The sequence below is a fragment of the Micromys minutus genome, assembly GCF_963924665.1.
Source record: "Micromys minutus genome assembly, chromosome: 4".
Classification (NCBI taxonomy): Eukaryota; Metazoa; Chordata; class Mammalia; order Rodentia; family Muridae; genus Micromys; species Micromys minutus.
In genome coordinates this window covers 73,368,260-73,394,132 of record NC_137973.1, presented here as the reverse complement: position 1 = coordinate 73,394,132, position 25,873 = coordinate 73,368,260, and the positions used below count along the sequence as shown (strand labels likewise).

At 40.8% G+C, this 25,873-nt stretch overlaps 1 protein-coding gene across 2 annotated transcripts in view; it reads left to right on the top strand.

Moving 5' to 3' along the window:
* The first annotated feature begins 12,563 nt into the window (after positions 1 to 12,563).
* Positions 12,564 to 25,873, top strand: part of PDLIM5 (PDZ and LIM domain 5) — a 153,751-nt gene continuing 140,441 nt past the window's right edge. The window contains exons 1-2 of one of the 2 annotated variants that reach the window (XM_080916180.1): positions 12,564 to 12,837; positions 15,700 to 15,837. In XM_080916180.1, the coding sequence (XP_080772306.1) occupies positions 15,742 to 15,837 (96 nt within the window). In that variant the 5' untranslated portion in view covers positions 12,564 to 12,837; positions 15,700 to 15,741. The remainder of the gene's footprint in view (positions 12,838 to 15,699; positions 15,838 to 25,873) is intronic. The other variant, XM_080916179.1, reaches the window with a different exon arrangement.

The window sequence follows — 25,873 nt, the reverse complement described above, 5'->3', positions numbered from 1 at the left end:
GCATTATCTTAGAATGACAGCACTCTTTCTCCCTTAATGCACAGATACATTTTATTTATATCAAATCCATCATTTACTTTCCCCTTCCAACTTCACCAGGATATCTCTCCTCCCATACCCACCAGAACTTCATGTATATATTCCCTCCCTTCCTCCCTCCCTCTCTCTCTCTTTCTCTCTCCTCACTCCCTCTCCTCTGCCCACCCTCCACCATTCCCCACATCACACCAAAAATGTTTATTAAGTCCAACTAGGGTTGGCTGTACACATGTGGCTATAGGGCTGTTCACTGCAGCCTGCACACTCAGACCATGACCAATATACTACCTGCAGAGTCTCATCTAGTGGTAGGACCTTGTGAGCATGCTCACCATTCCATACTGAAATATTGAGTGGGCAGACCTTGTGCGTGTCTTTTGCAGTCAACCAGAGATGTGGAAGGTTTATGAGTGCAACCGCCCATCATGCCCAGGAGACCCTGTTCTGTGGCAGTCATACTTGGCTTTAGGCTCTTACAATGCATCCTTCCCTTCTTCAATAGTGCTCCTTGCCTTTTGTGGGGATGGAGCATATAAACGTTCCATTATCTGGATGATAACTTCTCAGTTACTTATTTTCTGTACTTTAAGTATTTATGGTTCTCTGGGGTGAGGTGAGGGCTGGGCTCACCTGTAGGTGTAAGGATCGATATTTAGAAAGCAGTTGGATGCTATCTCAATTTAGCAAAATTATAGTAGTCAATCTTCCCTGAGTGTCTACAGCCTCTCTAGCCATAGGTTCTTAGCCAAATTTATATTACCTGGGATGAGTTCCTGCCTGAAAATGGGACCTGAAATCCAGTCCTGTAGCTGTCGGTTACTTTACACACAAATGTTTGTGGCACTGTTGTACAAAGGGCACCTTGACAAGAATAATGTCAATGTCTGGATTCTCCTGTATGCCAAGAGGATCTCTTATGCAACACACACACACACACACACACACACACACACACACACACACACACTTTTCTGTTTTGGGGCTAGAAACACTTTGTGTGTGTGTGTGTGTGTGCTTCCATATGAAGCTGAAAATTATTCTTTCAACTTTTGTAAAAAAAAATGTTGGAATTGTGACAGAGGATTGTGTCAAATTGAAGATTGCTTTTGATAGAATGGTCATTTTTACTATATTAATCCTACTAATTCATGAGTGTGGAGATTTTCCATTTTGTGATGTCATCTTCAATTTCTTTCTTTAATATCTTAAAGATTTAGTATTGAAGTGCTTTACTTGCTTGGTTAGAGTTAGCCCAGGATACTTATTTTATTGAGATGATTTCCTAATTTCTTTCTCAGTCCTTTGCATATGGAAGGAGTACTGATTTTGTATGTGTGTGTTAATTTTGTATCTTGCTATTTTTCTGAAAGTGTTTATTGGAATCTTTCTGGTGGAATGTTTAGGTTCTTTTATGTATAAAATCATATCTCAAATACAGCTAAATTGACTTAGTCCTTTTCTCTTTGTATCCTCTTGATTTCTTACAGTTGCTTGTTGCTCTAACTAAGACAAAAAGTGCTACATGGAGCAAATATTGGGAGTGGACATCCTTGGCTTGTACCTAATTTCAGTGGAAATGCCCTGAGGGTGTCTTCTTTTAGATTGACCATGGCCTTGAGCTTGCTTTAAATTTCCTTTATTATGTAGAGGTATGCCCTTTGTGTCCTTAGACCCTCCAGAACATCTGTCATGAAGGGGTGTAGCAGTAAATATTAGAAAAGGGCGAATGGTTCCACAGTGCCGCTCCACAGTTTTTCTAATATTTACCACTACAAAAGGGTGTTGAGTTTTGTAAACGATTTTTCTACATCTAATCAGATGATCCTGTGTCTTTTGTCTTTCAGCCTGCTGATATGGTGGATTACATTTATCAATTTATGTATTCTGAGCATCCCCGAATCTCTGGAACAAAGCCAAATTGATCATAGTAAATGATCTTTTTCATATATTCTTAGATTCTGTTTGCAAGTATTTTTAAAATAATTTTTGTATCTTTGCTCATAAGGCATCTTGATGTATAATTTTATTTTTTTTGTTGGGTCTTTGGCTTTAATATCAAAATAATAGAGGCTTTGTAAGAAAAAAATGTTAGTGTTATTTCCTGCTTCTATTTTGTGAAATAATTTCAAGAATATTGAAATTAATTTTTCTTTGAGGGTCTGGCAAAATTCTGTACTGAATTCTTCTGGCCCTGGGATTTGTTTGTTTGTTTGTTTACTCGTTTGTTTGGTTGGTTGGTTGGGAGATCATTAATTAATTTCTGCTTCTATTTCACTAGGAGCTATGGATTTGTTTAAATTATTTATTTTGTCTTTATTTAACCCTGGTAGGTTGTATATATCAAGAAACTTGTCCATTTCTTTTAGGTTTTTCACTTCAGTGAATAGAGTTTTAAAGTATTTAAAGCTCTTACTATACTTTGAATTTTCTCAGTGTCTGTTATAATGTTCTTCTGTTACATTCATTTGGAGCTTTTCTCTATATATTTTGGTTGATTGGGTTAAGGGTTTGAAATCTTGTCGATTTTTCTCAAAGAACTAACTCTTAGTTTCATTAAAACTTGGTATTTTTTTATTCTTATGTCATAGACTGAAGTCATAAGTCTGGTTATATTTTTCAATGCACACTTTTCTAGACCTGCTGGATGTACTGAGTCAATAATATGAAATATCACCCCATTTTGGATGTGGAACCTTAGGTCTATGAACTTGTCCCTTATTACTCTCTCTTTTTTTTGTGTGTGTCCCATTTTAGGTGTGTTGTATTTTGATTTTTATTTTCTAAAAGGTTCTAATTTAATTCTTTGTTTCTGTCTTGACTCCATTTGACCAATAGTGAGTTTTTTCAGTTTTCATGTATTTGAATAGTTTTTACTGTTTCTGTTGTTGTTGATAGCCAGCTTTAATCCCTAGTGGCCAGTTAGCATACATAGTGTTATTTGCTTTGTGTCTTCATATGTGAACAATTTTGAAAGTTTCTATGATCTGCTTAGGCAAAAGTATGTTTTAGTGTTTGGGTGGAATGTGTAGATTGTCCTGAAGCTGTTTGTATTTTAATGTTAATTCCACTTTCCCAAGAAGGACTGCCTAGTCACACACTTATAAGGTGACTTCATCTGAACCTGCCCATTTTAATTAGAAAATTAAGCAGAGCCAGTGACTGGGCAGGGTAAGGAAGGTGGAGAGAGAGGTCAGAGGATGAGGAGGAGAGAGAGAGACTCCAAGATCCATAAGAATGAACTAGGTCCAGGTGGGCTTAATTAGCATTAAATAGCTATGAACATTAAGGATTTTATAGGTCTAATATCGCATATAGAAGGGCAGTTTGTATCTTTGTCTATTTGTTGAAATCTTGTTGTGTAGAGGGTTTGTGGATTGAAATTGAATATATAAACTTGTATGAAAAGCTATTGGGCTGTAGAGTTGTGTTTGTGTTGAGTTTTGGGGTAACAAAACACCCTGGTCAGAGGCAGTCACAGGCAGAGTAAAACCGCCAAGGAAAGGGTGTCACATGGACAAAGTTAGACTGTGGGGGGCTGCTTAGACAGAGCGACAGAGGTATGTGCAGCTCTGTACTAGAAGCGGTGCCCACAGAGTAAGGCATGGGGCTGATAAAGTGATAATTTTTTTTTATTTTTTAATATTTACTGCAACAGGAATGTTCCATAGATGTCTGCTTAGTCCTCCATTTGATTTATGATATATAGCGCTAGTATTCCTTTTTTTCAGTTTTTGTCTGGATGACATGTCTATTGTCAAGAGTGGAATAGTAAACTTATCTATTTCCACTGCATGAGGGTCAACATGTGATTTAGCTAGAGCACTGTTTCTTTTATGAACTTGGTCACCCTTGTGTTTGGTACACGAATAATCATAATATCATCTTGGTGGATTTTTGTCTCCAATGAATATGTACTGTTTCTCACTATTTCTTCTGATTAGTTTTGGCTTGAAGTCTATTTTGTCAGACATTAAAACAACTATTTCTGCTTGGTTCTTGTGTCCATTTGCTTGGAATACCTTTTTCTATCCCTTTACCCTAAAGTGCTCTCTAACTTTGATGGTGAGGTGTGTTTTTTGATATAGAAAAAAGAGACAGAACTTGTTTTCTTTCTTTTTGTTTGATTGTTTGCTGTTTTTCAAAACAACTCTCACTATATATCTTTTTTTTTTACTATATATCTTTATATTCTTACTATATTCCACATATCATGGAACTCACTATGCAGAGCAGGCTGACCTTGAGTTCACAGAGATTTGATTGCCTCTGACTCCCAAGTGCTAGGATTAAAGGTGTGTTCCATATTCTTGGCCAGATCCTTTTTCTAAATCAATCTGTTAGTTTAAGTCTTTTTACTGGGGAATTGAGAGAATTGATACGGAGTTATTAATGAGCAGTGGTTATTGATTTCTATTATTTTGTTGTTGTGCTGTGGATTTTCTTGCCCTTTACTTACTATTCTGGAATGATTTACTCCTTGTGTCTATTTATCCCTCTTCAGACTAAACTTTTCTTGCTAGTCCCTTCTGTAGAGCTGAATTAGTAGACAGAATTAGTTATATTTGTTTTAATTCTGAGATGTATTTGATAGTTTTGCAGGATATAGTAGTGTGGGTGGGTATCTGTTGTCTCTTAGAGTTTGTAGAACAACTGTTCAGTCCCTTCTGGCTTTCAGAGTTTAGGTGTTTGAAACTGACTTCTTATGTGACTTTATCTGGGATTGAAGGCATGTGGTAACACTACCCAGATACTGGCTGGGTATTCTGTTCTTTGGTTGCTGTTGCCCTTTCCAGATCCTAACCAACTCTGGTGGCTGTGGGGTATGTGGTAGAGGGTGATTCTGATGGTTGGTGGTTACACAAAATAATAAACTGAAGTAAAAAGAAACTCTAAAAAGGGCATTGGAAAGAACTGGGAGGGGGTTGTGTAGGCTTTGTCCACTGTAGGAGGCATCGTCCCCAGAGAATGGAGATGGAGTAGGGGGAGAGGCTCCTGTAGGCAGGCTGCAGAGGAGCTAAGAGTAAGGCTGGAGAGACTAGAGTGAAGTAGGAAGAATAATAAAGGTCAACTACTAATGTCCAGCCTATATGGCTATTGAAAGTTCCCCTTAGGGAGTGAGTCTGTGGGCAAAATAGGCCAGAAGGAAAGGCCAAGAGAGGGGTGGCAGAAGATACTGTTCGGGCTCCTGGATCTGCACTAAGGGGCAGATTGCCCAGGGAATACAGTGGAGGTGGGAAGAGAGGCTTCCCTGCACCAGGACTCTAGAACTATATTTTAATGAATTATTAGATCACTTTCAGCACTCCATCCCTTAGATTTGGCTAAGAATGGTATGCCTCATGCTTTCCACTGTGCCTACACAATGAATACCTTCCAATCAAAACAACAGTTCCCTTGCTTTTCCAGCACATATAAAGGGATTCTAAACACCCTTAGTAGAGGTAGTATTCTTTGGATGGAGAGGTTTTACTGTAAATAAAGCATGGTAAGATGATATTTCCCCCAAGGATCTTTCTAATCCAAAATACTACTTAAGACCTCATTTGTCCATTAGCTTGTTAATTATGTCCTTAGAACTCTACCCTTGATGGAGACATGTGTGGAAAGGTGTGACATTCTAAACCCACTCCCCATAAATTTGAGAAAGACTATTTATTGAACCAGCAGACTAATTTCTTGCCACAACCAACTAGTAAGGTCTGCTCCAGGTCCTTTTCTTTCTTTCACGACTTCCTCCCCAAACATCTTTCTCTGCCAAACCTTTTCAATTACTACCCACACATTACCTCCAAAATCATTCATGGTTTTCAACCCCTCAACTGTGGCATGAGTTGTATGAGAAAACAGTGATTGTATGAGAAATTTCCCTAGCCTGCCATCTCAGACACAGAACTTTTGCACCATTTTTTTTTCAATGTCTCTCTGATTCTCAATTCTTACCAATCTAGCCTTTTTGTTCACTAGAAACTGCCAGCAAGATGCACTGTCCCTTTAAGAGTGCTCTTCTTTCTCCAGTAGCAGGTCTTAAAATCATTTTAAAAGGAGAGACTTGAATCACTGAAACCAACTGAAACCCTGACCTCTTATTTGGGTGTATGTTTCCTCGGTTGCCTAGAAGGTCTGGCTTTATATTCATGGTAACCCTTTTATTTCTTTCTGTTCTCTCTGTACACGCCCTAAGTCTGACCTTCTCCCAAGAGCTCTATGAGCGCATCTGATTTCCTTTAGAATAAATAGCACATTCTTCTGTTTCTCTTCAGTCCTGGATATGAGAAGAGATAATGCTGCTTCTCTGTTATAAATTTTAACCATTAAACAGGCATTCCCTGACAGGGCTTTGGAGGTTTAAGATAGACATTGGCAGAAAGTAAGGTAGAAACTTTGAGGTGATTGGTGGCTTATAAGTGCTCATCATGGCTATGACGTCTTGCAGTGAAAGGTTTCTGTTATTTTTGAAGGACTGCAAGGGTTTCTGAGTCATATGTTGGATCATAAAACGCTAAAGCAAACATTTATACACTGAGGTAAATACTATATTTAGATGGAATACTCTACAAACTCTTTCGCCACGTTGGTTAATCTTTTGGTCCCCACTCCCTTTTGGTTCCATCTGGTTTTGGTGGAGTTTTGAATACGGTTTCATTTTTGTGCAGTGCCTCATTGCTTTGCCCTATGAGAATTAACAAGTCCATGGATGTTGGTTTGGTTTCCCAATGGCTCGGCTCTCTTCCTGCTAGTGTGAAGTCAAAGACTGTCCGTCAAATTATGACTAACCGTTTTCTGAATGTTAGTCATGAGGGAGCTAGATGAAGAGGAGGCAAAATGGCTCAGTGAGTGCTTACAACAAGGCAAGTCAAGGCATATGTCCTCCAGGATGTGTTTCATGGAGTGCATTCCCCCTCAGACAAATAACTGAACACTGACTTTCTAATTTACTACAAATTTTATGTGAATGATTCTCAGAATGTTAGCTTCTATAGTGTTTCTTATTTCTCTGGTTTGTAAGACTCGCTAGCCTAATTAAATTGTAGTTATTTCTCATTAAATTAAAAGTATTGTTATTATCTTATTATGTATATGGATATTTTTAAAATATATTTTTATTAATATTTTGAGAATCTCATACATGCAGGATATATTTTGATCTTATTCCATTTCTTTCCTTCAATTTTTTTTCCCTTAGGCCTTCCAAACTTTGTATCCTTTTTAAAATTACTTTTTAATTTTTTGAATTATAATATTCTTACATCATCACCCCTTCCTTTTCTCCTCCCCCCAGACCCTCCTAAATAATCCACCTTGGTCTTATTAAAATTTATGATCTCTTTTAATATGTTTTGAGAACTGACTGTTTACTAACCAGTAGGGGCACTCCATTTCTCCTGCTCTGAGCATCCTTTAGTTGCCTATACTTCTTTGTCTTGGGTTAAGGGGCCTTGTGTGCTTTTCATCCTTCATGTTAACATGTCTATTGTCACTATCCTTATTCAGGTCATGTTTAAGCAGCCATGTTGATGAGACTTCATGGGTACAGCTTCTCTGACATTTCCAGGAGACAAAGTCTTACAGCAAACTTCCTATTCTTACATGTTTGTGCTCCCTTCCTCAAAGATCCCTGAGTCTTAAGTGCAGAGGTTATGTTGTAGATGTATCAGTTAGGAATGGGATCCACAACTCTGAGTTTTCTGTAATGGTCTTCATCTGTCTCAAAGGTAATTTTCCTTTATGGGGTGAGAAACATTGTCAGTGGATACAAGGAGAAATATTTACAGTGTAGTTAGGTATTATGCTGTTTTAGTAAATTGGGAGTTTTAGGTTTTCCTCCAGTGTTGCAGTTAATATTAAAATGGATGGCTTATCTCTTTGTTGGCCTCCTAGGTCTCACTCTGCGTACACTGCTTTAGTATCGAGCCGAACACACAGACTCTGTCACTCGGTCCACAAACCACCCTCTCCTGGGATTCCTTTCTCAGGTGGTTCACTCTGCTGCCCTGCTGTTTCTGTCCCCAGGTGATACTACTGCCCTGACATGTTTCTTTACCCCACCACCCAGTACAAACATTACTCCGAAGCCCGATAGCTTTTCATGGAGGTTTATATATTAAATTCTCAACCCACAAACTCTCTACACAATAAGATTACATCCAATGGACAAAGACATAAACTGCCCTTCTATATAGATTAAAAAGACCTATACAATCTCTTAAGAATATTCATATCTACCCATGGCCAATTACGGCCGCCAGGATCTAGGTCTGCTTTTTCTAGCTCCATCTTGATTTTTCTCTCCATCTCTTTTACTCCTCCTCTTCTGGTTTCCTAGCCTTTTCCCCACCTCCCTCTCCACTGTCCAATCATGTATCGCCTTAATATAAGTCTATACTCCAAGATCTATGACTTTACTAGTTGGGTAGTTAGCTAGATTTTTCAGCACCAGGCTGATTTCCCTTCTGTTGAGTGGGTCTTACATACAATCAGAGAGCTGTTGGTTACCACCAGGCTATGTGTGTCATAACCTTAGGAGAATCATAACATGTTGGCTATTTTTGTTCATTGGCATCATGGCTGGCTAGGGTTGCTGGTTGCTTCCCTCCTTGGGAATTTTGCAAGGTACTTTCTGGTAACATGAAGTCTTCAAGGAGGAGGCTTTAAGATTAGACCTAATTCAGGTCCTCAGGATCCTGTGTGAGAAATGCACGGTGTCTTCAACAGTAGAGTCTTACCTTCCACTTCTGGGTGCAGCCAAATGGAACAATAGCCAATGTTCCAAGAGTGTTTTGGAAGTCTCTTGGAAACCATGACCCTCACAAAAGGGATTCTTACACCTCGTGTTAGGGTTTCTGTTAGATAGTCTATGGCTTTTGGGAAGAACATTGTATTTAATCTGCATGGGTATATGTATCACATGACTATCTCCTGTGAGCTCACATCTGTGGGTTCTGGGAATCAAACCCCAGTCTCCTGGAAGAGCAACCAGTGCTCTTAACTGATGAGCCATTTCTCTAACCCCAATGGCTATCATTAAATTTAATCATGTTCTCCAAGCATCTGTTTTCTTTGAAAAATACATGGTTGAAAGAATTAAATAAGGTATCTGTACATAACATACCACAGAGTACATACATATTAGACGCTGAAGTTTTCTGCTTGCTCTTTATGATATACTAATCTAATCGCTTAATTATGAAAGTTTTTATAGCTATAATTTAACACCTACTTGGAACAAAACATGCTTTGTGGTGCTTTGTATATATGGTGGTTAGAATTTTGAATCAGAGGATTGAACAAAACACAAATGCTTACTGTTAAAAACAATTTATAGCTATCCAGAGTATGTACTGATATTGTTTTTTATCACTTTCTCTATAATGCAACATAGTAACTATTTACCCTGTGATATGTAGGGTATCTAGAAATGATTTAAAGCACCACAACTGTATACCCAGGCTCTGTTCAAACTCCACAGGATTTTATATAAGGGTGTGAACATCCAAGGACTTTGGTACTGGCAGGCAGCCTGGAACCAATAAAGTAATATAGTTGCTATGAAGCAATATGGATCATTTGATAACCTCACAGTTATTTATAATTGTGATGCTTTTCAAGATGAAGCAACAGATAAGTGCTTCTCACCTATCCATCATATGCAGTTAACTGGGATCCAGGAGCGTTTCTAGGGTAGTGGTTTTGTGAGGTTTTTTTTTTTTTTTTTTTTTTTTTTGTGTGTGTGTGGTGCCTCAAGTGGTAATGGTGGTGGTGATGGTGGTGGTGATGGTGGTGGCAGTAGTGATGGTGGTGGTGGTGGTGATGATGGTGGTCATGGTGGTGATGATGGTGATGGTGGTGTTGGTGGAGGTGAAGGCAGTGATGGTGGTGTCAGTAGTGATGGTGGTGGTGGTGGTGGTAATGATGGTGGTGGTGGTAATGGTGGTGGTGGTGGTAGTGATGATGGTGGTAGTGGTGGTGATGATGGTGGTGGTGGTGGTGATGATGATGGTGATGGTAGTGATGGTGGTGGTGGTGGTGGTGGTGGTGATGGTGGTGGTGGTGGTGGTGGTGATGATGGTGATGGTGGTAGTAATGATGGTGGTAGTGGTGATGGTGGTGATGATGGTGGTGGTAGTGGTGGTGGTGATGGTGGTGGTAATGATGGTGGTGGTGATGATGGTGGTGGTGGTGGGAATGGTGGTGGTGGTGGAGGTGAGTGGTGATGGTGGTGTCAGTAGTGATGGTGGTGGTGATGGTGGTGGTGGTGGTGGTGGTGGTGGTGGTGATGGTGGTGGTGATGGTGGTAATGATGGTGGTGGTGGTGATGATGGTGGTGGTGGTGATGGTGGTGGTGGTGGTGGTGATGATGGTGGTGATGGTGGTGGGAGTGGTGGTGGTGTTGGAGGTGAGTGGTGATGGTGGTGTCAGTAGTGATGGTGGTGGTGATGGTGGTTGTGGTGGTGGTGATGATGATGGTGGTGGTGGTGGTGGTGGTATTGGAGGTGAGTGGTGATGGTGGTGGTGGTGGTGGTGGTTATGATGGTAGTGATGGTGGTGGTGGTGATGATGGTGGTGATGGTGGTGGGGGTAGTGTTTGAGGTGAGTGGTGATGGTGGTGTCAGTAGTGATGGTGGTGGTGGTGGTGGTAATGATGGTGGTGGTGGTAATGGTGGTGGTGGTGGTAGTGATGATGGTGGTAGTGGTGGTGATGATGGTGGTGATGGTAGTGATGGTGATGGTGGTGGTGGTGGTGGTGATGGTGGTGGTGGTGGTGGTGGTGGTGGTTATGATGGTAGTGATGGTGGTGGTGGTGATGATGGTGGTGATGGTGGTGGGGGTGGTGGTGGTGTTTGAGGTGAGTGGTGATGGTGGTGTCAGTAGTGATGGTGGTGGTGATGATGGTGGTGGTGGTGATGATGGTGGTAGTGGCGGTATGAGTAGTGATGGTGGTGGTGGTTATGGTGATGGTGGTGGTGGTGGTGGTGGTGGTGATAATGATGGTGATGGTGATGATGATGGTGATGGTGGTGATGATGGTGATGGTGCTACAGAGGTGATGGTGATGTTGATATAGGTGGTAGTAACAGTGATGGAGCTGTGGTGATGCTGGTGGCAGTACTGAGGAGAGAAGGAGACCCTCACGGATGCCAGATGGACTCTCTGTGCCACTGGGGCAGACTCAGATGTGGGGGATAGTTTGGAGCTAATTATAGTTTAATAATTCCGTGGAATGGAACAGGTCATGTGTGTTAAAAAGTATGATGTTGGGAGCCATATCTAAGGATTCTAAGTCTGAATGAGACCCAGGAAAGGGCCGCTTTCCAAGGGGGCAACTGGATCAGTAACAGTTCATGTCGTCTGTTCTCCAGGCTTTGGGCAGGAGGGCCGGGTTTGCAGTTAGGAGGAAACACAAGGTACATTTGGGACAATATCACTCTCAGCGCTCCCCTCATCGCCTCAAGATGCTTCTTCTCTGCCGCTATGGTCAGGGATAGCCTTGATCTAGTTCAGATTTACTGGACCAGCATCAAGCAGCGGAGGAGGGGAAGAGATGAACTCTTAGAAGGGGACACGAGGAAGTGGAATTGCCTATCCCAGGTTCTAGAATCTGTTGCAACTTTAATATTTAAGCATTGTAAATAAGGATGGCATCCATCTTAGGAAGGCAACTGCAGGACTTACTGTTTGCTTTCCATGGAGTATTTGTTTACATGTCACCATTTTTAACCATGTACTTTTGGGTGAGCTGTGAGACATAACCCTAAAACACAACAGATTAACATAAGACGTTTTTTACAATAAACTAAACTCCAACTCTAAGAATCTCAGTATCATCATTTCAAGTGATAATAGTCATACGTGGTCAGTGGCTATTATTTCAACAACTTTGGACCTACTCTAGAATTTTGCTTGCACCTCTAGAGCAGACTCTAGACTCAGGGACCTCTGTTGAGGTTTCTTTTTGTTTGATACACCACTTGGTTAACACTTGTGCTTTTAATATTTTAAAGGCCAATTCAAAGAGTAAGAGACAACTCCGCCAGTTTCTTTTGGAGTGTTCAACTAAACATTACTAACGTTTGCTTGTGAATAAATTCTCTGGGCAAACTCATACAACTTTACAGAAGTAGGTAAAGGTGCTGTTGATTTGGAATTAGAAGAATAAGCCGAGGATACAGTGTCTGAATCACTTTTGGCCGCTGCTTTGTATGGTTGTCTTTTAGCTTGACGACAGATTTAACTTCTGCATATTAGGGTTAGCGATTTTCACCTTCCTGACAAGCAAACTTCAGAGTTTGCACTTCTCAAGAGTATACAGAGGTCTTTCACAAAAGCAGGCGGCAGTCGCTGAACTTGCATCCACAGAGATTTAGCTAAAGCCCTTTTCTATTTTTAGCCAGACCAACTGCGGGTCAATTCAAGTTTCAGCAGAATGAAAAGCGCCTAAATACAAAACAGAGAAGCGGAAGGCTAGATCTTGGCCAGCCAGGTACTACTCCAAGACTACACGCCGGAGACTACGCCCACCGAAACTCCACAGGGGGAATTGTTTGTGAGGCGGCTGCAGCCCGCCCCAGCAAGTCAAGGCGCACCTCCCGGAGACTCCGCTGTCATCTTAACCCTGAGCGGCGCGGCCCCGCCCAGCCCGGACAAGGGGGCGTGGCATTTAGCGGAGGGGCGTAGCCAGCCCTGGGGCGAGGCGGGGCGAGCGCGGAGGCGGAAGTTCCTCACCGGCTAGAGAGGGTCGGCGCAGGCACGGCGAGCCACTTGTCAGCGCTGGTCCGAGGCGGAGGGTGCGCTGGTCCCGAGGTGGGTGACCGCGGCGGCGGAGGAGCACGTCCCGGTCCGCGAGGGGGAGAGGGGAAGAAGCCGGTGACGGGGTGCGGCGCGTGGAGGGTCGCGGGACGGGAGGAAGACGGGGCGCGGGTCTTCCCGGGAGCCGCGGCTCCTCAGGTGCTCCCGGTGCGCGCGGAGGTGTGAGGAGCATGGGGCAGGGCGGCGCGCGGCGGGACAGCGCCCCGAGCCGGGGCTCTCGGGGACCCGCGCTCCGGAGAGCGGGACGCACCAGGGGACGCGCGCCGAGCCCGAGGGCAGGCGGCGAAGGGCAGCACCTCGGCCTGGGGCGCGCCAGCCCCCAGGGACGCTCGGGCGGGCGGAGGGTGTGAGCCTGCCTGGGAAAGCGGTGCTATTTTGTTTGCTGGCTCCCGGGCTACGGAGGAGCGTTTATTCTCCCCTCCCTGCGATATTTGCAGTTGTGTAACCTGTTAGGGTCACACGTCGGTGCGACCAGAATGAAAGCCCACTTAGATCGGTCGCGGTCGCCAGTTTTTTTTTTATGAAGCTGTTGGGGCTTTCGTCAGACTGTGCCTCTGCCGCGGTTGACAATGAGTGGAAAAAGGAAGGGCGTAGGGACTGGGCAGAACTTGGAAAGAAAATTCTTGACTGGGCTGGGCAGGTCTAGGGTGTGATCTCCGGATCCTATCCTAGGTCCGCCTTCTTGACCCGAGGACGTCTGAACCCGCCTGCTACGGAAACTGCTAGCTGGGGAACCTTATTTGGCCAGCGAGGCTAGGCGTGAACCCAAGCTGGGAGACGTCTCATCCTCTTCCATCCTGTGCCTTAGCTCTTTAGTCCTCCCACCATTGTATCTCAGGAGGGGAGAAAGAATCTCTAGGTAGTCTTAACTGAAAGGCTTGCCACTCACTGTAGGTCTCTCCCCCGTTACACACACCCACTTTTAGCCTCCCTCACTATTAGATAGAAGGCATTATTTAGATTGAAAAGAAAATCCAGAACTCTACAGAAATTCCAACTTTTTTACATGTTTGAAAGCAGGATAAGCCGTTATTTCCTGCCTGCTTGGTTGGTATTTTAGCGTTTGGGCACCAACAACCACATGGGGGAGTGTTGGAAAAAGCCAACGAAAATATTGCCCTTTCTTAAGAATCAGAATATTTTCAGACAAATGAATTCCAAGAAATTTAGAAAAGAGAATTCCAAGCAGAAAGGGAATTTAGAGAAGAGACCAGTGTTGTGGTTTGGCTGACTTGACTAGTGCTAGAAATGTTAATAACAAATGGGAGAAGTCAGGAAGGGAATCCCAAAGAAAAGGGAAGTTACATGGATGTGGGTCGATACACACGTACATTCTCTCCTAGGGAAAAACCGAGCCAGAGGACGTTTAGCGTAACTTTCACATTCTCTCCTTGACACAGTTAAAGATTAAAAAGGACAGTGGCCTGTAAACTATCAGTGGTTTACTGATTTATCTGTACTGTATGGCACTATCAAGACTGCCTCTAGTGGTCATAAGGAGATCCTTCTCTAGCGGGAAGGCAATTTTGTGTGGCTTATTAACTCCCTACCATTGGGTTTTCACCTGCCCTTTGGCTTCCTCTAGGTCCTTTTGTAGGACCGCTGCTTACTACTGTAGTATGGACGTCAGGTTCCTACACAGTACTTCACTGCTGCCATTCCAGCTTCAAAGCTTTGCAGTGCACAATATCCCGGAACTAATTTTCCTTTATAGTGTTGCCTCATTTTCCCTTCTTGAGGAGGAGGCAAACAGATGCCTTCTCCCTGGTACATGTGCTGCTAAACTTGACATGATGGATAGATGTTGGAGTGGATGTAAGAAGTAGTATATTAATGTGGTTGATTAGACTTCATCTATTAAATCAAGCGCATTAATATACCACACACACACACACACACACACACACACACACACACACACACACACACACACAAGGCCTCACAGACTCTCTACCATCAAGATATATTTCTATTCCCAAAGCTTTGTCATGTACCTGCCATATTTTTAGATGGAAGAACTGTATATCTTTAATATTCTTTAAAAAGAGGGAGCAATGTTCATTATTCCCAGTGCTTCCTAATTACAGTAGGACCTTCTTAAGTCAACTTGAGCTTTTAAAAGAGCTACCTTGAAGTCATTATGAGCCTAAGTACAGTAAGACAGGTTTTAAAATAAGTACTGCATCGTGGTAATTTTCTAAGGCTCCAATTTAGTTTCATTAAGGTTGACCTTGTATTTCAGTTATGGTTAGTATAGCCTCATTTACTGGCTTGGGAAAGCTTAGTCTCTGTTTTGCTGGATTATGTATAAGTATAAAAGAAAACAAAAATTTAGACTAAAATACCACCTGTTCTAGAATATAGTCCATCATTGCCTATATGAAAGAAAAACAAAAGCCTTAGGTTTATGTCCCAGCCCCATAAACAAACAACTAGACCAACAAAACTCTAGTTTCAGACATACTTAGAAATTCTGAACGGTTACCTCGGTAACCTTATCTTTCCTTCCTTGACATTCTTTTCCACCTTTTAAACTCCACCTAAGCTACTGTTCTACCACACATTTAGCAGCAGATGTAGATATCTGACCCACGGAGGATGAAGCAAGTCCCTAGTTTTAGGGACTCTAGTTCCTAAAGAAAAATGACTTCAGGGATAATGTGCACTGAGGCTGAAGTTCCCTTAACTTTGGAAAATACCATGTTCCTATAGAGGAGGCTAGAAGTTAAGGTTCTTAATTAGGATTAGAACTCCAAAGTACTGAACAGTTTTGTTGGCTTTATAGAAAATGCATTGATAGATGAACACAGGATTTTAATAAGCAGTTTTTATTAACTATCTACTTTTCTTTTGCAGTTTCTTTCATTTTCTAGAACTGCACATTGAACCCTTCGAACCATGAGCAACTACAATGTGTCACTGGTCGGCCCAGCTCCTTGGGGTTTCCGGCTCCAGGGTGGCAAGGATTTCAACATGCCTCTGACAATCTCTAGTGTAAGCAACCTTGACAAACGTTACTACAAATGCTCACTCACTGTCTGCTCCTGGGAACTGCAGGACTGGATTGTTGAATTCTCTTCTGATATATTAACTTATTATAATTGTTCTTCTTTTCCCCTTCTTGCCACAGTTGGCAATCTAATAAAGATGTACAGGGAGGGTACTCTACAATGACAGCTTATTTAAGTTGAGTTAATATTAACAAAACTACAATAGAAAACATCTAGCTGAGAATCCAATTCTAAGGTTTTTGAATAGCCCCTCGTTTGGGAAATTCTCTGAGCTTTAATTTCTTCAAAAGTACTTTTATGACATCGCACTATCAAGTTTTAATGACCCTTTCAGTTCCAAAAACTGTCTGTTAACACTAGTGACCATGACTGGTTTGGGCATTATTTTCTTAACTCACATCTGGTAGAGGTACTAGTCAGGGGTAAGATGGGAAAACTACTTAGGTCTGTGGAGAGGAGGAGGGTGAGGATAGGTGGTCAGCCTGTGAGTAATTAAGATTTGACCTTTTTACCACATTTGGGATTTAGTTGAATGGTGTGTGTGTGTGTGTGTGTGTGTGTGTGTGTGTGTGTGTCTGTGTGTCTGTGTGTGTGTGTGTGTGTGTGTGTCTAGACACAGAGAGAGGGAGAAGAAAAAGGAGAGAAGAGAGTTGGGAGAGACTGACACTGTATAGCTCTGGATGGTGTAGAATTTGCTATGTAGACCAGGCTGGCTTTGAACTCACAGAGATGTCCTGCTCCTACCTCCCGAGTGCTGAGAGAAGAGGTGTGTATCATCATGTCTGGGCTTAGGATGACTTGATTTTTGAGAAGGAGTAATTACAATAAGGCCCAGTTTAACTCACCAAGAAGTATTTATTACTATTATTTATTGTAGAACTTTCTGTGTGTGTGTGTGTATGTGTGTGTGTGTGTGTGTGTGTGTGTGTGTGTGTGTGTGTGTATGTATGTCCTGGTGGACAGTCTAAGGTGTTAGCCCTGGGTTGGTTGTGATTCTGATAAGAGGGAACAGTGTGTACATACATGCATGCCCTTCCCTGGCACTGAGAAATGCTTTCCTTGTGTAGACAGAGTGCTAATTAAAGGATTTTGAGCATGCTGATTAAAAGCAACCACGCTAACAAAGCTGCTGAGTTATTTCTGTTCACTTACAAAAGTGTCTGCCATCTCCTGTGACCTTTTTGGGCCTGTGCAGTGGGGCATGCAATTCATTCTGGACTGGACAGGGTTGGGAGGGGAGGGGAAGGGCGGAGGGAAGGGAATGTTGGCTCAACTGGGCAGCTAGGCTATTGGCCTTTTAGTGTCCTTATTTTTAACCCCTGAAGTGCTTTAGTTTAAACATGTCCAATAACAGCGTCTAATGAAAATTTGTGTTAATAACATTTATATTGTGTCATGATTTTAACTGTTACCAATGCTATTCTTACTTTAATTACACTCTATGATCACACTTATTCTGCTTTCTTTATATAGAATGCTTGGAATATTTTCAGTGATCATCAGGTTCTTTAATTAATAGTATTAAGAAGCAGTTAAAACCTGATAGCGCGCCTTAAGATAGGTAATTCAATGGTTCTTTTATGTAATGATGCATGTGAAATTTGTCACAAAGTTTGGTACATTAAAATCTTTCATCTATTATTGTAATAATTTGTGATGAAAATGAAAGGCTGGAAACATTTAATATCTCAGTTTTAGGAAATATTAAAATCTTTCATCTATTATTGTAATAATTTGTGATGAGAATGAAAGGCTGGAAGCATTTAATATCTGTTTTAGGAAATATGGCAGTCACTATTATATTATTAATTTTACTTATGAATGTTAAAATTGAAAAACAAAGGAAACCGAAAGAAACCCAGAAGCTTGTACATCTTTATTTTTTTTTAGAATGCAGAAGTATACAGTTTTTTTTTTTTTTTTTGATGAGATGTGTTGAACTCTTAAGACTCATTTCCATTCCATAGAACAAGGGCATTTTGGGGTGTTAAGCTGTATCTGAGGTAATTATGAGCCACTGTCAAGGACTTCGAAGTTCTGTTTCCCTGAGACTTTGGTGTAACTGTGTATAAAGATGCTGTCCTGGCCTGGCTTGTGAAGAATACATACTACACAGTTAACATTTTACCCAGCTTTGTCATTTGTGTTGGGTGATGTTTTGTGGGTGGGCTTCCAAGGTGGCCACTTAGCAGATCCTGCCAGTGTTTCTAAGCGGTGCTCAGACTAGGACAACAGTACGAACATGTTATTGTTTTCCAGTTTTCTCTCTAACATGGAGTGTGGCTGCTGGAGTCCACAGGCTGCTTTTTATGACCCTGTGTTTATGGAATAGCCCTGAAGCCATGGAATGTGGGGATGGGTTTCATTGTAGCAATGTTGGTTTATTGGTCTTTGCCAGTATATTTTATACGAAAAAATAGGAGACTAGTTGAACAATTCAAGGCTATATTTTGTCAAGCCCTTTTTTTTTTCTTTTTCTTGGTGAAGTTATAAGAACTTTTTGTGTATAAGCATCTTTTCCATTCAAGATTTCCAAGTTAAAGTACTTTACTGAGCATCATTCTCTGATGTTTGACCCCTCAGAGCGTCTTTTCTTTCTTATCAGTATTTGGATTCCTCAGGTAACCTCCCAGTTCTTCAGTGAACTCGTTTTTGGAAGTTGCTTTAGCAGAGTAAGATGAGGTTAGATTTTTTTTTTTTTTTTTTTTTTTTAATACTCTGTAAAAAAATTGATTCTGAGTTAGAGAAGAATAAATTGTTATATGCTCAGACACATTTCAGTTGGATTTAAAATAGTCTAAGAAATAGACCAGTTTCTCAAGTATGGAACTCGCTTTGTGGGTATATCATGGAATACAGGAAGACCTGGCTGGCAATTCATTTTCTTGGGAGTTCCAGGCAGTCCTAGAAGCTGCTGAAGGTATAGTTTTGGGCAGTGCAGTCCTATGGTAAAGAAGGAAGGGCAGTACTGTAGTAATGGATAGTGTGTTCCATTCATCACGTGACAGTATGTGATGAAGTGACAGAATGTTGGTCCTGTTTTACAGTCTCAGTGAGTGTAAATCTTCTGCATTTGGAGGGATTTGCTTCTTTAATAGGCATTAATTGAAATGGTCCTCAAAGGATGGAATTTGAATGCCTCCAGTTTTTCTGTCACTCTTCAGTGTACTCTGATATTGACTACTTGCCCTGTCGTTGCTTGACTCCCAGTCAAGCTATGAATGCAGTTGAACACTTCTGCAGACATGCCAGCTGCAGTTTCTCTCCTGGAGAACAGACTGAAACCCCCTCCAGCCCCTGAGATGAGAGGAAACTATCTTACTTGGAGTCAATGGGCCCATTGTTAGCTTAAAGCTGTTGAGTCATGGTGCCCAGTTACAAAGTTAGCTCAGTTCATGTGACTACATAAAGTGCATTTCACATGTGTGTTCACTTGCTGCTTTCAAGATAATAATTGCCTATTTTTTTCTTCTTCTCTTTTTAAATGGGGGGGGGGTTGTTTCGGAACTCTTTTCTGTGTGTTTTTCTCCTTTGTGGTCACAGATGTCAGTCACCTTAAGATAATTCTGAAGGTGGTTTTCTGTCACAAAGAAATAAAAACCAATCTATTTTATTACAAATGAGTCAATTTTAAAGTTTTTAAGCTTATTTGCTCTTCACAAATACTGGTTTTGTAGGGAAGTTATTTTTAAGAGGAATCTTCCTGGTAAGAGCAGTCTTGTATCTCATGGAGGACACAATACTGCAGGGCTTAGACCTAAGTAGAGAGGGGTTTGGTTGTAACCTGCTCACTTAGGAGTTAGGATTGCCTGTAAACAGAGAAGACTAGCTGAAGCTGTGGTCTTTGCTTAGTTGAGACCTTTGGCGGTGTTGGGCATGGTGTGTGTGGGTATGAAGTTGACCTATTGCCTTTGTGCTTGACATTCTGCTTGTAGTTGTTCTTGTCCAGGATTCCCATGTCCTCAGGGTGAGTCATAGCCTATTCTTCCTCAGTCTTGGAGAGCTTGTTCTTCTGATGTCTTCAAGGGTATTATTGTGCTTAGCTTCAGCAAGTGAGGCCTTTACTCCAGACTGAGGGGAAAACAAAGTCTGAGTATGTGATATAAAACTTGACAGAGTGAAACACCATCAGGGGAAATATCAATGTTAATTCGAGTAACTGAAGGACAGGCTGTTTGCCGACCCTCAGCTAGTCCAGATGTAGAGCAGCTGCCCAGCCACACTATGATGGCAGGGCTGATTTATAGTAACAGAGAGAGAAATCACAATAGCTCCCTAGGTAATGAATCAAACGGACAAAGCAATATATATTGAATTTAAATGTTAGGTTTAGAAGAATTTTTTTAGGCTGCTGGTTAAGCACACTATCTTTTTCTCCTTAATGGTGTATTTATTTTTATTTCATGTGTGTGAGTGTTTTGCCAGTATGTATGTAAGTGTACATGGAACCCACAGAAGGCACTGGATTCCTCTGGAACTGCAGTTGTGGTCTTTATAAGCCATTATGTGGGTGCTGGGAACCAAACCTAGGTCCTCTGCAAGAGCAGCAAGTGTTCATAACTGCAGAACTGTCTGTCCTGTCCTAAACTGAATGTCTTAAGTTTTATGTTCACATTGCCCATCTTCCTTAACCTTCGTTCTTGTTGAGTACTGGTGGAGTAATCGACCGTTTCAACAGATACTCTAGTTACTTTTATAGCCCATAGATATGTTGTTCATTTATCTGTCTATCGCTGGGGCGGAGTTCACAGTGCCTGTTGGTATGTAAGCATTTAGTACTCAGGAGGGCTACACAGTGGCAGTCCGTGTCCCTGAGAGGCCTAAATGTGAGAGCTTAAAATTAATGTGGAGCATTAACAGGAAAGAATGAAAAGAGAAAGAAATTAAAAACAAGAAGAGAAAGAAGTAATTTTCAAATCTACAACCTTAGTCAAACTTTTTCTTTAAGAAGTCTTGCTCAATCCTTTACCTCGTCCTGCTGTGAGAGTTTTCTTCAGTCAAATATTCTTCTACTTCAGAACTTAAAGATTTGAATGCTTTTGCTCTGTTATTAATTTCTTTCTGAAATTTTCAGTTTTAGCATTTTCTTGCATATACTTCTGGAGATAATCTGTATACATACCTATAAATCAGCATATACCTCCTTAACATAAGAACTAGTTAGTATTTTTAAGAAAGAAAATCTTGGCAGTTTTTTTTTCTCTTAATATCAGTTAACATGTCTTTCTTAAAAAACAAAACTGCGACAATGCTTTTGGATATATCATAATTTATCTAAGCAGTTTATATTGGTGAATTGTTTGGTTCTTCCTAAGTCTTTTTTTTTTTTTTTTTTTTTTTGTATTTACTGACACTGGTATAATTTTTTTATGCAAGTGTACACAGAGACACACACACAAAGATACCCACACAGACACACACACCATCCCACATATCCCAACATACCCCCAGTATATTTATTAGGTGAGTTCCTAGAAATGGAACAGCAAGTCCAAGACTTGCATATGTTTGTAATTTTGGTTGGTGTTGCAAAATATCTTTGTAGAGGCCTACCCTCTAGTGATTTGAGGCTGTCTTCTTCCCCCATACCTGAGCCCAAGCAGACTTTGATCTTTTTCAATCAGATGGGCCAAATTCCAGCTCTTAACTCTTTCTACAGGGTTTAATTACAAGTGATATACTAAGAGTTCTTCATCTTAAAATGGCTCATTATTTTCTACTTGCAATTGAGCATATGAAAGAAAAGTGTTCTGTCTGTAGAAATGCTATTGCTAATTACTTAGGGATACCTAAAAAGTTTCTTCATCCAGAGATTTCATTAATAATTATTTCTTTTATTTGTTTTTGTTTTCTAAGCTCTCCTCTCTGTTACCACAACTCTCTGGATACATGGCAAAAGATGTGTGTGTGTGTGTGTGTGTGTGTGTGTGTGTGTGTGTGTTTGTGTGTGTGTGTGTCTATGTGCACGTGCTTGTGCAGGCCAGAAGTCAACAACTGATTCTCTTGTCTCTGCTAGCTCTGGGGTTACAGGCACATGCTGTCATATCTGTTTCTTTTCTTTTTAAAATGTGTGTTCTGGCTTAGCAAGCACTTTACTGAGAGTCATTTCTCTACCCATCTACTCCCCCTTTTATGGAATAGTTTTTGACACAGCTCTATCATTAATTCTCTTTGTATCATATGATAGGTGCTGGCCATTCTGAGGTGCTAAGTCAGGTTGTAAACTCACTCTTTAATACACCACAGATACATTCTAATTTACCCAAAGTGGAAGTATTCATTTTAATGACATTAAAGATTGAATACCATTTATCATTAACTGGACATAGACTCTGTGTTGTGATTTAGTTCTGATGGGGATCTGTGTTGTTCACATTTCTGTTATAATATCAGATTCTAGAGAAGGGGCTCATTTTGGCTTCTGGGTTCCAGATATTTCTTTCTATGACAGAGTATACATATTTGTCTTGGCCTGTGGTTGGGAGACAACACATCATGATAGGAACACACTTCATAGCAAAATGGTTTACTTCATGGCTAGGATGAAGAAATGTGGGGACACAGGAGAGACTAATCCTTTCAGGAGTATGTCCCCAGTGACCAGACTCCTACCTGTTATAGTTTCTTCTGCCTCCTCATCAGTCATTCCAAGCTGGGTGCTAAGTCTTTAAGACTTGGGCTTTTGTGGGACATAAAAGATCCAAACTACAGGGGGTTCAGTTGTTAATCCAGTATTTTTTTTTCAAATAGTTCCTGAGACATTAAATTGAGAAATGTAGGCAGAGGAAGTTTTTGGATATGTTCTGAAAGTATTTTTTCTTTAGGACAACTGTCCTTAGAAAAATAGATGCTTTATGTCTTAAAGGACCGCTTTCAAGATGCTCTGGAGAAAGAAAGAGTCTATATGTAAATATAAGCATTATTCTAGGATTCCCTGGCTTCAGTCTTTACTGGGAAAGTTTGTCTGTGCTACTGATGTTCACGAAGTTTATAAGTGCCTTGTCCGATCTTTTTATGCTGTTCTTTTTATATATACCTCTATTCATTTTGGGTGATTCTAGTTGCCTAGCCTCTAGTTTCCAGAGTGATAATTTTGATATTTTAGCAAACTAGGGTGTTCCCAAAATTGGAGCTTACCCTATCATAATCTGATTCTTTGTTCACAAAACATCTTGCCCAGGCAAGAATTATTGAATGTAATATTTAATACTGTCCTATTTTAGAACTCTAAGAATGTCTTATTAAATTCTTGACTCCCCTACTATTGTGACTCCTCTATTTATGTTTCATATAAATGATTCCACTTAATACAACTGAGTTTATAATAAAAATATCCGCTTTGAACGCTTAAACGTCCTCGTTCTTCATTCTTTGTGTGTACTGCCTTGTGATTCTTAAAGCCCTACCTGTCTTCTGGGGCATGGTCACATGCTAGGTGTTCTTTAAAATGTCTGATTATAGCCTCACTTGGGACTCCTTTTCCTGTATTAGATTGTAATGATGGAAATGTGCTAACACTTATTGAGCCCTTGTTTTTGTCTAGGTCCTAGTGAAGATGTCGTTCATGTGTAATAGGATATTTAATACTCATCACATTTCTAGTAGAGCGTATCTTAATTTAAAATCTCTTAAGTTTAGATGAAGAAACATGGAAGTTAAATAATATATCCTAAGTCACATAGAATAATCAGACCTAGGACTTGAAGCCAGTTTAACTAAGTGTAGTAATTTTTAAAGCATTCTACTCCATCACCAGGGACAGTTAAGTGTGTGTGTATATTTCACAATAGATACTGCACTGCTGGGTGTGGTGGACAGTTAAGTGTGTGTGTACATCTCACAATAGATACTGCACTGCTGGGTGTGGTGGACAGTTAGGTATGTGTGTGTACATCTCACAAGGATAGATCCTGCACTGCTGGGTGTGGTGGACACTTAAGTGTATGTGTACTTCTCACAATAGATACTGTACTGCTGGGTGTGGTGGACACTTAAGTGTGTGTGTACATCTCACAATAGATATTGCACTGCTGGGTGTGGTGGACAGTTAGGTATGTGTGTGTACATCTCACAAGGATAGATCCTGCACTGCTGGGTATGGTGGACACTTAAGTGTGTGTGTACATCTCACAATAGATCCTGCACTGCTGGGTGTGGTGCACAGATCTAGCCAGTGCTTTGGAGATGGGGCAGGTGGCTGTCTGTGAGTTTTAGACCATCCTGTTCTGTATAGAAAGCTTCAGTTCAGCTAGCATTGTACATAGAGTCTTACTCAAAGAGAGAGAAAAAAAGAAAACCATCATCACCACCACCACTACCAGCAGCAGCAGCAGCAACAACAACTACAACAGCAGCAACAACTATAACAGCAGCAGCAGCAGCAACAAAAGCAACAACAAAGGAGAAAGAAAAAGATGCTATAGAACCAGAGACTTGCTTTTATGGAAATAATTGAAGTTAGTAATTAAAATTTGAGAGTAGTTTCTAGACTAATTGCTCCAAATTCTCAATGAGACTTTAGAAGTGTGGATTCTGTGATTGCTACAGATTTCATCTGGGTGCTTGGGATTCAGATTTACATATTTTAACCAATGAAGCTTTTTGATTTTCTTTGATTTTCATATTGATCAGGGTTAAAATTTCTAGAATGTGCCTTAGAAATTACAGTAGAGACCTTTATCTCACAAAGTGCAGTCTTCCTTTGTGGTCAGTCATAGTTGACTTTAACAATTTCTTTCAGTGTTGAAGATAGGTAGAGTTTATTACAGTCAATTGGGACACTTTGAACGACTGTGAGAGACATTGTCCAAGAGGCCATTGTGTCAGTCTCCATTCTAGGAAGGTTTTTATTGTATCCGAAATCTGTAGAACAGACAGCTTTCCCAGGGGTGTTTTCCTGACCTTTTGATTGACAGGTCCATTTGGATAGAGTTATAAGGACAGATGGGTAAGTCCTTGCTTACCAGATGGCTTTTGACTAGATGGTAATCCTATGATCTGGGCAGTTCGGAATTATTTTGTGTATATTTAACCACCCAGCAGTTCTAGCTTGTTTTCTAGTGTTATGCACAGAAGAACTCATGGTTACATATTTCAGTGTTTTATGTAGTTCAGTGAGTTATATTTCTTGAGGGGGCAAATAGCTTTAATACGCTCAAGGAATATTGTGGCATTGGAGTGAGCAAGAGGAAAGCGTACTTAGGGAAGTGTATGACGTGTCTAGTGTCAGACTGAGATAAAAAGGTTCATGAGATTGATGAGTATGGCATTCGGGGGTGCCAACAGGAAATTCATAACGTGAGTTTGAATTAGAGCGGAGATGGACAGAGTAGATTATTAATTGTGATCTCACAGCATCCACAGGACAGTGTGCTTTGTAAGTTGCTTTTGAGAGAAATTCCGGGAGAAGAATTCAGGAATTTTTTTGAGCAATGAAGACTCTGTAAGCTTCCAAGGTGACTATTTTGGAAGTGAAAATACATTTTGATATGTATTTGTTTTGAGAAGGTATTTATAGTTCTGACTCACTCATATTGTTTTTATGACTATTTGTACACTAATTGTACATTTCCTGTTGCCTTAACTTTTTATTGTTACTCAAATGGCTTCTATTTTCCCTTTCTTGTGATATTATGACATTTTCTATTCTAAAAGAACTGTTGCATATACATTCAGGGGTTGTTTACAAGTTTTATGGTAGTATAGCTAAGAACCTGCCTCAAAGACACAGTGGATGGTAGTTTGTCTATCCTACATCAGGTCTGTTGATTTGAGAATGTTTTAAAATATTATTATTATTATATCATTATTATTATTCTTTAGTCATGAGACAGGGTCCCACGTTGCCCAGGTTGGCCTTGAACTTGCTATGTGTAGGAGGATGACCTTGAACTTTTCTCATCATCATGCCTCCCAAATGCTGGTTATTCCAGTCGAGTTCCACCATGTGAGCTCTGAAACCTGTCTGTTTTTAAGAAGAGTGAGTTTAGTCTGTTGGTTGATCAGGATAATGCCAAGAG